At 34.0% G+C, this 12126-nt stretch overlaps 1 protein-coding gene across 1 annotated transcript in view; it reads right to left on the minus strand.

Annotated features, from left to right (window-relative positions):
- LOC107592505 (regulating synaptic membrane exocytosis protein 2-like) overlaps positions 1–12126 on the minus strand; it is a 167598-nt gene that overhangs the window by 72230 nt on the left and 83242 nt on the right. Inside the window, exons 6-10 of the mRNA XM_016282038.1 lie at positions 10648–10767; positions 7825–7924; positions 6098–6348; positions 5593–5746; positions 635–703 (exon numbers count right to left, since the gene is read on the minus strand). Coding sequence (XP_016137524.1) covers positions 635–703; positions 5593–5746; positions 6098–6348; positions 7825–7924; positions 10648–10767 — 694 coding nt within the window. The remainder of the gene's footprint in view (positions 1–634; positions 704–5592; positions 5747–6097; positions 6349–7824; positions 7925–10647; positions 10768–12126) is intronic.

The raw sequence follows: 12126 nt of genomic DNA on the forward strand, positions 1-12126 counted from the left end.
AATAATAATAATAATAATAATAATAATAATAATAATAATAATAATAATAATAATAATAATAATAATAATAATAATAATAATAATAATAATAATAATAATAATAATAATAATAATAATAATAATAATAATAATAATAATAATAATAATAATAATAATAATAATAATAATAATCGGCAGGGATCCCAGACCAATACAATTAGTGTGCCTCCTCTATTTTAAAACCCACGAGCCGCCACTGCAGTTTATACTATACTAATACACTAATGCATAAAACAATACAAAAAAGCAACAAAAAAAAAGAAACTGCAAAAGACATTTACATTAAGCCTAAAACACAGCATAATGAAGTGCAAAAATATAGGTAAAACACCTATACATACAGAAAATTTCTTCATAATACATTTATTTATAGTGTGTATATATATATTTTTTTTTTGGTTTTTTTTTTTTTTTTTTCACATTACCCCATTACATTGCATACCTCCAGTCATCATCATTTGGAAATAACCATGGTTCTGAGATGTTTGTTTTCAAAGGCAAAGAGTGACTTTATATTGAACACATTTAGCAGTTAACGTCTTCACCACCTCTGTCAGACGGTGTCATTTTCACCGTGTTCCTGCTAACATCTTACCTGATAGGACGCCAACACCATCCTCACAGTCATAGTCTGAGAACTCACTGTCGCTGATCCTCTGAGACCCTACAGCAGAAAAACAGACACACAGAGAGACAAGTGTTAGAGCGGTCTGTAGCGAGACGGGATCATGTGATGTAGCATTCTATGGTTTCTGCACTAAAAGCATATTTATATAACAGCTCTGTTGCAAAATCTCATGAGTTTTCTATCTACAGCCTACACAAATACAAAATATAAGTCAATTAATCAATCAATCAATAAATAAATGTTTCTCCTTCAAGTATTGGTTAATATTTCTATTTAAACTTTTATTTAAATTATTATTTAATTAAAACAGAACTATTTTTATCAGCTCTTTTCAGGAAATGAATGAAATATAATGAATGAATGAATGAAAAATAATATTTATAGTTGACATTAGTTGTCATTATAATTGTCACAATCTCAATGTTACCCTTTTTAAACTCTTTTTTTTTATATATGTTTTTATATTTCTGTTTTCATTTAAAATATTTGATCTTATTAGATTTTTTTATTTTGTAATTGTTTTGTAATTTCAGTATACTTAAGATTATTTCAGCAATTTGCCAAGACAAAATTTCTAATTTTCATTCCATTTATTTTTTAATTCAAAGTTTTTCCATCTAATATTTGTGACCCTGGAGCACAAAAGTCTTAAGTCTTAAGTCGCTGGGGTATATTTGTAGCAATAGCCAAAAATACATTGTATGGGTCAAAATTATTGATTTTTCTTTTATGCCAAAAATCATTAGGATAATAAGTAAAGATCATGTTCCATGAAGATATTTTGTAAATTTCCTACTGTAAATATATCAAAACTTAATTTTTGATTAGTAATATGCATTGCTAAGAACTTCATCTGGACAACTTTAAAAGGCGATTTTCTCAATATTTAGATTTTTTTGCACCCTCAGATTCCAGATTTTCAAATAGTTGTATCACGGCCAAATATTGTCCTATCCTAACAAACCATACATCAATGGAAAGTTTATCTATTCAGATGATGTATAAATCTCAATTTCGAAAAATGGACCCTTATGACTGATTTTGTGGTCCACGGTCACATTTATTTATTTATTTATTTTCACATCAGCTTTATTTCAATTAGCTAAAATTAGATTTAATAGTTTTGTTTTTTTATGTCTTAAAAAACAACACTGATAAAATATTCCTGATGCCCTAAATCGCTGTCTAGGTAGGCAGCTCACTACGTTTTGGAACATAACTGCTTAACCACAACTGACAAACACTGCTGTTCATTCATCTTCCTCTGTGATGCTCATAAAAAGTGCTAAAGAAGCTATCTGCACTCGAAATGCCTGTCTATTTCAGACTACTCACAGATAACTGAACACGTCAGTCAGACATCTCTCTCTCTTCCAAATCCACAAAACAAGAACGAGGCAGACTGAGCTTTGTACTACGTGAGAAAATGGATCTTCTTCTCCCTTCGCTTCAGTCACGAGGAACAAACCGAGCTGAACGGCGTCCCTCAGCCCACAGCGCTGACGTCTGCCGAGTTTGACACTCTGAAGCGGCCGCTCCATCACTCAGTTCAGATCAAGAATGAAAGCTAATCTACCGAGCGGCGTTCACACAACTACAGCCAGAACGGACACCCAAGCCTGCGCTCGCCCACCAAACAGACCCTTGCGCTTTAATGCCGATGACAAGCCAGCAATAAACCTGCTCTCATTTCGTTCGCCTGTCCTCTTTTCTCCTTCAGCTCTCTGGTCTATAAATCAGTCTCTTTAAATCACTAAATCAAACACTCGTACACCGAAGTGTCAAAAGAGATTCACAAACTTATAAAGGATCACTTGATGTTTTCTTGCGACCTGTCCTACTGATTTGTTAGGGTTACACATATAAGAGTTCTCTTATGGAGTGCAATGCATCAATGTCAGAAGCTTAAAGTAAGTGCAAAATCTGCATTATTAATAACCACCCATCATCCAGTTGAACCAGTTTATATGTTAAATCTTTGTAAGGGATGTTTTTATAATATCCTAATTATGTCGGAGCATATTAAAAAAGATGGCTCTTTAGTGACACTTTTCAAAACGATTAGCTAACTGCTGTCAGTGAAGAGAAAATTACTGGAGTGAATATGATTTGTGAGGATTTTTCTTTGCTTCTGTCTCTTTGAATGCTTACAAAACAGGTGCTGCAACTACAAAACCACACAGCAACCAAAAACCAAGAAAACTCACTCTTAAAAGAGAAGAAACTAAATTAATTCAAAGGCATTTCACACAAAGGCGGGATATTAGATATTATATTATTTATCACAGCTATGCAGAATTAGTAACTACAAAGGGAGGGAAAACGACCAACTAGGACTGGGTTGCATGATGGCATTTATCGCAGAATGATAGAAAAGTGTAGTGTTTTCTCTTTACCATTTATACAGTAGAATATATATTTGCACGAAAAATGTTGACAAAAGGAGTGATTAAAGATATACGTTTTTACGGTCTGATGTGCCTGTGTATGCATATAAAGTTATATATATATTTTAAAGTTTATAGAGATAAAGTTTAAAAAAAAGGAAATAGTCACATTGTGAGATATCATTTTGTATTTCTGATGTATGAATATACATTTGCTGTTAAGAGAAATGAAGTTGCAATTATGAGAAGTAAATAGCTAATGTTAATCATTTGTAATGAATAGTGATCAATTTTGGTTTGCGCCCATCAACTTCCAAATAATAAAAAAGGCAAAATTAACACATGATAAATGAATGAACTCTTTTGTTCAAAAGTCTGAGGTCAGTGAAGGTTAAATTAAATTGATCAGAACTGACAGGAAAACTTTATTCTTTCCTCTTTATATTTATCAGGGAATCTTGAAAAAAGTATCATGGTATCCATAAAAATATTTAGAAGCACAACTGTTTTCAACATAATAAGAAGAATATTATGACAATAAGAAATGTTTTTTCAGCAGCAAATCAGCATATTAGAATGATTTCTGAAGGATCATGTGAGGTTGAAGACTGAAGTAATGATGCTAAAAATTCAGCTTTGCATCACAGGGATAAATTACATTTTAAAATATATTCAAACAGAAAACAGTTATTTTAAAATGGAATAATGTCTCATAATAGTACAGTTTTGAATGTATTTTTAATTAAATAAATGTAGCCTTTGTGAGCATAAGAGACTTCTTTCAAAAACATTAAAAAAAAAAAAATCTCACCGAGCACAAACTTTTGAACTGTAGTTTATAGACATTTTTTAATTGTTTAATTTCTACCCAATATATTTATATTGTGACCATTACCATAACGTAAAATTAATAATGCTGTATACGAATTTTCCTCATACCATCCAGCCCTTCTACAAGTAATGATAACAGTAGACAGAAGCCTGTGTTCACTACAGTGTATATGAAGAGATCGGACTGATCTGCAACAAAGAGGGAAAAACAGCAGCACTGGGGAGACTCAGAGGGCACTATGGGAAAAAGTGGCAGTGTGAGGACATGGTCCACTTCGGTCAGTGTTTGTTTCGTTTTTGACGGGAGTGAGAGGGACAGCAGGGTGGATCCAGTATAAAAACACACAGGATCAGCCTGAGCATGCAGCGGTCATTACCTGAGCTGTACACAAACGGGCCTTTGGCTGCAGAAATAACCAGGTCAAGATAGAAAACAATGAATGCAGGACACAAACGCTCAAATCAACAGCTGTAGTGTTTCAGATTTCAGCTCAGATGACTGAGTGCTTATGAATGTGTGTGGTCTTGGGCCCGAAACATACAGTACTCTATGAAAGCATGAAACTCAAGCTATTTTCACGTGTTTATTCATTCTGAAATGATTCTTTGGCTACTGAAGTTCAAATCATAGATACTTTAACATTTTTGCCTAAATCTTGTCATACAATTTCCAAGAAAGAATCGCAAAACTAATCACATGGTCTTTAAGAAAACTAGAGATACAAATGTTAAAATGAGTAAAGAAATAGTTCACCCAAAATCTGTCTCTTTCAATTGATTTTTGATACTTTCAAAATCTTTATATTTGCTAAAAATATAAATATAATATAAATATAATTGTTTCTTCATCGGAACAGATATGGAAAAAATTTGCATTACATTACTTGCTAACCAGAGGATCCTCTGCAGTGAATGGGTGCCGTCACCCAGCTGATAAAAATATCACAATAATCCACAAGTAATCCACACCACCAATGGTTTAAAGTTAAAATACCTTTATGGTGGACTTGTTTGGCTTTTGGGTGATTTCGTTGTACAATTTAAATTATCTCTGTGCAGCACTTTGGTCCATTCTTCTGGTTTTGAATGTGCTGTATAAATAAATGTTGAGTTGAATTGTTTATTATAAACATGTAGTTTTTCACTTTACAAGACGTTAATTGATGAACTGGAGTGGTGTGGATTATTGTGATGTTTTTATCAGCTGTTTGGACTCTCATTCTGACGGCACCCGTTCACTACAGAGGATCCATTGGTGAGCAAGTGATGTAATGCTAAATTTCCCCAAATCTGTTCTGATGAACAAATTAACTTAGATCTTGGATGGCCTGAAGGTGAGTACATTTAAGTAAATCACTTTTTAATAGTCAAATCACATCAGGAATATATTGTGAATATTCAGTATATTGGCAAAATAACATATCCAGGTTAATAAAAGATATTTGAAGGTAATCCTATGAAGCATTAGTGCTTGCATACAACTGTAGAGTACATTAATGGAGCAAGACTTTAGAAAAGATGCTTAGAAACTGTTTTGTGACAGGAAACCACACATTCTGCAGTACAAGCAGTTATTGTTATATACAAAAATGCTAAATAGTTATATATGAGCAGTACATTTACCTGAGATTTTCTGTCATATGTTTCTGCTTTGTGTGCATAAAAGATGTGAGCGAGAGAGACAGAGGGAGATAGAGAGAGACATACTCTGCAGTCTGCGTGTGGGACTGTCTCCATGCAGCGCTCGTCTCTGAAGGCAGGGGGAGCTCTTGGGCAGGGGTACCGATGAGACGTCATGTGTTTGTAGCTTATACCAGTGCGGCTCATCGTCCAGCAGCGCTGATTCCAGCTCTATGAGGATCTACACACAAACATTTGTTTCACACTCAAATGCATGACAACATGTCACTGAACCTCTAAATTTGAGATTTTGAATGTGACTGCGTGATTTAACAGCTAACTACAACAATAACACAATATGCATTAGAAATATTTTAATTTTGATAAAAATAATGATTAGTATTACTATTGTCATTATTTATGCAAACTATTTTGTGATCTAAACTGTCACTAGTTAGATCTATTATTGTAGCAAGATCAATTTTAGATTTATCTGCCACTAAATATCACGCAAATACAAAAAAAAGTGATCAACTGGTAGAAGAAGCCTGAACTTCTGTATATTTCACACCATGATTCATCTTGTCCTCACCTCTCCCAAGAACTCACTCTCCTCCTCTCGCACCCGGGCCTGGTCCCACAGCGAGATCTCCAGCATGCGTTCCCTGAACTCCCGCCGGTGGACGGGGGAATACATAAAGGTCTGGTTCCATTTGGGCTCTAGAGATTTCTTTACCGTTTTTGTTCTTCTTTTGCTTTTGTCACTGGAGAAACAATGATTCAAACTGTTTTTATTTACCATCATGGTAAAAGAACCCTGGAACAAACACTGAACTCTACAAGCTGAAGAATGCCATGGGAATGTTAAGCGAGACATGTAAGATCTACTCATAGGCTGCTTTCAGAAAGGAATACTAGCATAGTGCTTACTGCATACTGCTCCAATTTTGTATTAAAATGTTTATCTTGGCAGTCAAATCATACTGAGAGTAAAAAAAAAATAAATAAATAAAAATAAAAATTGTCGAATTGCATTGTGGGACATAGCATCCCACAGGGTTATTAATGCTAATTATTAAAAAAAAAGTTATGAACTGAAATATTACTGAAATGAAATAAATAGAAATGTTGCCTTGGAATATAACAAAAAATTTTAATTGAAGCTCAAGCAGAAGCTAAAGTTACTAACTGGAAATAAATGCAAACTAACACCAAACTGAAATAAAAATAAATTAAACCTAAAAAATAAAACCTAAATAGTAATATTAAAAAAAAATTAAAAATCTAGAACTAATAATAATTTTTAAAAAAAATTTATATATGTGTGTGTGTGTGTGTGTGTGTGTGTTATTTTTGTGCTAATTCATTGCATGCATATGATTTATGCCTTACAATCAGATAAATTACGCTTAAAACAGCAACAACAATGAATAGGTAAAGAAGTCTTCGAATGCTCAAACTGAGATAATAAACAATTGGAAATGCAGTCATTTTTCTACTGTGCGTTATCCAATGAATTAAAGCAATAGAAGAGAAGTGTATTTAGTAGACAGCAACAATTACCTGAACTTTAGGGTTAAAAGGCTCAATTCTTCTACTAAGGCTTTGGCTCTGGGTAAGTAAAGTGAATGAAAAACAACAATGAAGAGAAATGCAATAAAACTGAAACCTGAAATGACAATACCAGTTGTTAATGCAACACTAAGAAAGCCGAAAGGAGATTCAATCTAAAGACAATTGGCTATAGAACATACTGCACTGGACCATTTTGATTTCTTTTAGTATTTTCACTAGAATGCCATTTACTGCAATCTCTTCCTCAGAGATTGGGAAATTAGTGATGAGCTTCAATGCTCAAGACTCTGATATACTTTTAAATCTAAGGATTGAATATTTCCTGTGCATTGTCTAGAGCAGAGTTTCCCAAAGTGCAGCCCACAGCCCTCTAATTTGGTTCTTGAGTTTCATGACATTATTTGTTATTGTTTTAAAGGGCTCATATGATGCGATTTAAATTTTTCCTTTCTCTTTGGAGTGTTACAAGCTCTTGGTGCATAAAGAAGATCTGTAAAGTTGCAAAGACTAAAGTCTCAAATCCAAAGAGATATTCTTTATAAAAGTTAAGAGTCAACCACGCCCTCCTAAAACGGCTCGTTCTAACACGCCCCCACATGTCTAAGTCACGATTAAAAAAAATATTTTAAACTGATCAAAAGTGACAATAAAGTGGCATTAAAAAGTTTACGTTATTACAAAACAAAAAAAAACTCCAAACCGCTGAATGGTAGTATATATGAAATACTGAAACATAGCATGTACCTGGTCTGAGATGCCCAACTGTATCCGCTAAACTCCCTTTCCTTACTTTGGTGATGAACGCACAAAGTCTTCCGGACTCTGTCATCTTTCCTCCAACCACCTGTAAAAGACAAAGTAAAATGTTTAGATAATGAACTAGTCATGCTGAAACAACAGCATATTAGTTTTTGCTGTTGTGCCAACATTTCTACCAAGAAATGCCAATGAAATTTCACTGCCGTTGTAGGTATCACGACCCTATAATAAAGGCTTCATGTTGCTAATGTTAAAATAAGCTACAAAAGTCAATATAGTAAACATATTTAATAGTTCTTGGCTTTTTTATTCATGTCAGATTTTGTTGTGATACTAGAGTTCAGAAAGAATAATCGGTTTCAAAATAAACTGCACAAGTTTACACTGAACAATAAAAAGTGAGACTTTCGAGGGTGTGTATGTTATTTCTGTCCATGCTTTTGAAAGAACCGACTGTTGGAAAAGGCCTGGAGGTCTGTTCCATAAACCACGTGACCAATCGTTCTGTGAGCATCATACAAATCAAATCCTCACTAATGGCAGCCCAATGCAAACATACAAAGAAGATTACGAGCTGCCTCCTGGATAAAGATGGCTTTACATAATGAGTGGAATGGAGCTGAGGGCGATTGTGAGTGTGTGTGTGTGTGTGTGTGCGTTTGACAAACTGCTGCTGGTAAAGGATATAATGCACATGGTAGCACTGAGCTGACACACAGTCAGCCATTCAGAAAGTTTGTTATCAGTAACGATTCTCTGTTTTTCTCCACTCCGCTGAACAATCCATGTAAGTGCTTTAACAACAAATACATGCTTTGCATTTCTGCTTTTAAACCCTGGAAGTGCACAGCTCTGTTTACTTCCACTGTAAGAGCTTTACTGTAACCTTGTTTTTTTTGCTCTTTTAATGTCAACAATAAATTACTATTAAACTTTAGACTTTCTCAATGCACATTTGTTAAAAGTAATATGCATTCACTATTAAAAATAAAGGTTAGCTGACACACAGTCAGCCATTCAGAAAGTTTGTTATCAGTAACGATTCTCTGTTTTTCTCCACTCCGCTGAACAATCCATGTAAGTGCTTTAACAACAAATACATGCTTTGCATTTCTGCTTTTAAACCCTGGAAGTGCACAGCTCTGTTTACTTCCACTGTAAGAGCTTTACTGTAACCTTGTTTTTTTGCTCTTTTAATGTCAACAATAAATTACTATTAAACTTTAGACTTTCTCAATGCACATTTGTTAAAAGTAATATGCATTCACTATTAAAAATAAAGGTTCTTTATTGGCATTGATGGTTCTGTGAAGAACCTTTAACATTCAAAGAACCTTGATTGCGCAAAAGGTTCTTTATAATGGAAAAAGATTATTCAGATTCTTCATACTAAGAAAAAAATGAGAAACTGTTCACTGAACCAAAAACTGTTTGGGGAACCAAAAAAAAAAACTTTCGGAACCTTAAGATTAATTTTAAAGTTAATTGAATATTTTTGACCTTATTTTATCAGTGCTCATTATTTCAAGTAATAATTAAAGTAATAATTTTTTTTATAACTTATTCCACTTTTAAAATGAACAGTCCCACTCTACAATTTTAACTTTTATGATTTTAACCCTTTAAAGTTCATGGCCATGTTTAATTTCTCTAGAAGACCCACAATGGATATTTCTGGATTTTAAAAATGGTAGGAAATTATTTTTTCTGTAGTATTCAACATAAATGTTCTCGACAGAGTTTGTATTAAAGGAATAGTTCATGGAAAAAAAAGGGTAAAAAAAATGTACCTACCCAGATGTAGATGAGTCTGTTTCTTCACTGGAACAGATTTGGAGAATATCATAATATTTGCTTGGAGCTGCTTTGGGCTGTTTTTGCATGTGCTTGATTTCATGCAAGGTGGTAATTGATGGACTGGAGAACTGTTTGGGGAACCAAAAAAAAAAACTTTCGGAACCTTAAGATTAATTTTAAATATTAGAATATTTTTTGACCTTATTTTATCAGTGCTCATTATTTCAAGTAATAATTAAAGTAATAATATTTTTTATAACTTATTCCACTTTTAAAATGAACAGTCCCACTCTACAATTTTAACTTTTATGATTTTAACCCTTTAAAGTTCATGGCCATGTTTAATTTCTCTAGAAGACCCACAATGGATATTTCTGGATTTTAAAAATGGTAGGAAATTATTTTTTTCTGTAGTATTCAACATAAATGTTCTCGACAGAGTTTGTATTAAAGGAATAGTTCATGGAAAAAAAGGGTAAAAAAAAAATGTACCTACCCAGATGTAGATGAGTCTGTTTCTTCACTGGAACAGATTTGGAGAATATCATAATATTTGCTTGGAGCTGCTTTTGGCTGTTTTTGCATGTGCTTGATTTGTGCATATTTCTGTCCTGATTCAGATGAGGCAAATTTTTCACTGGAGAAAGCAATATTACAGATAGAGGGCTTGTATTTTAACTTTTTTTTTTACAATCATGCAAGGTGGTAATTGATGGACTGGAGTGGATTACTTGTGGGTTAATGGGATGTTTTTATCAGCTGTTTCTGACGGCACCCATTGACTGCAGAGGATCCACTGGTGGTCAAGGTGATGTAATGCTAAATTTCTCTAAATCTGTTCCAATGAAGAAACAAGCTCATCTACATCTTTGCAAATTTCAGTACATTTTCATTTTTGGGTGAACTATACTAAAGCAGGAATGAATTACTGCCATTACTGAACTACACAACCACATGTGAAATCAAATTCACATAAAGATCATGCCCACACAGGAAGGCGGAGCGACTCACTTTCAGTCCCAGAAGAGCTCCAGAGTCGCGGGGAACGCTGCCGTCCTTCATGCGCTTGTTGAGCAGAATCCTGCCGATGAGTCGATCTCCATCTTTGGAGGGCTGCCATGTGACCGGGTGCTGTCAGGTCAAAAGCACAACAAACATCATTCCAGAACACACAGAAAGCTGCCAGTGCTGGTGCGGGGAAGGCTGAGATGAACTTCATCTGATTTATCGCACAAACTCTGTTGTGATTGCAGGTGTTTCATGGGAGCAAGCCACATGTCTGGGACAAATCAAATAATGTTTCTTAGAGGCTTAAGGGATTAGCTCACCCCAAAATAAAAATTCTGTCATCATTTACTCATGTCGTTTCAAACCTGCACGATTTCCTGTTTTCCGTGAATGTGTCTTCAAATGCATGTTTTGCAATTTAAAATGGTTAATTTAAATTTGTTTAAATTCAATGAATGTCTGTATTATAATAATGCTCAAGTTCAAAAATAAAATAGGAAACAGATTTATAGGAGTGATCTGGGTTCAATATAAAGTTAGGCTATACGGACAAGACAACATCTACAGAAAGTAATTTTGAATCGTCTCTCAGTTGGTAAAAACATACCAAAATGCTTACAGTAGAAAAAATATATAATGGAGGTCTATGGGGCAAGGCATTCCAGATGTGTGAATTGCATTCTTGCTAAAGTGCTTATATTAATTATTTCGAAACAAATTGGCTGTTTTCTGAGCTATAAAGTTGTCTAAATTGTCCTTTTATTGGTGAGATGACATTTCTACATGAATGAAGTTCTGCTACATGTTATTGCCGTTATTCCTGTGGACACAGTTTGCGTCATGTAAAAATCGCACAAAATCCTTAATCGTTGAACAAATACTGCTAAAATGGTTTTATATTGTAATGCAAAAAACTGAACGACTTTCACATTGCAATCACTTTACATATATAATGTTTAAAGTGGTTATACTTTATAAGCAGAAATGGTATAATTACGGTGGCCGAGAAGTGCAAAGCAAATCACAATTCTGAAAACAAAATAACAAATTACAAACGCAAATGCAAGTCTAAAAACTAAATAACAATTCAGAAAGCACAACAACAATTCAGAAAACATTATAACAAGTCAGAAAACACGATGACAAATTCGAAAACAAAATAACAAGTCAGAAAGCACAAGGACAAATCCAAAAACAAATTAACAAGTCAGAAAACACAACGACAAATCAGACAAACCGGAAAAGGTAGGTATAGTTTGAGACAGTGCCATTGGTTGGGATTACTCAGACGAGACATCTGTCAATCAAAAAATACGGAGTGTCTATTTACATTTAGTTAAAAGTGGCTGTAAAACATCAGCTCCAGTGGTGCAGATGGATAAGTGCTAGTTGTTGTCATTTTGACGCGATCGACCTGGGTTTGATTCCACCTTTTGCCAAACTTTTTTTTCTCCCTTTTCAAATCTCGTATCACATCGTAAA

The sequence above is a fragment of the Sinocyclocheilus grahami genome, unplaced genomic scaffold (assembly GCF_001515645.1).
Source record: "Sinocyclocheilus grahami isolate Dianchi unplaced genomic scaffold, SAMN03320097.WGS_v1.1 scaffold153.1, whole genome shotgun sequence".
NCBI classification, from domain to species: Eukaryota; Metazoa; Chordata; class Actinopteri; order Cypriniformes; family Cyprinidae; genus Sinocyclocheilus; species Sinocyclocheilus grahami.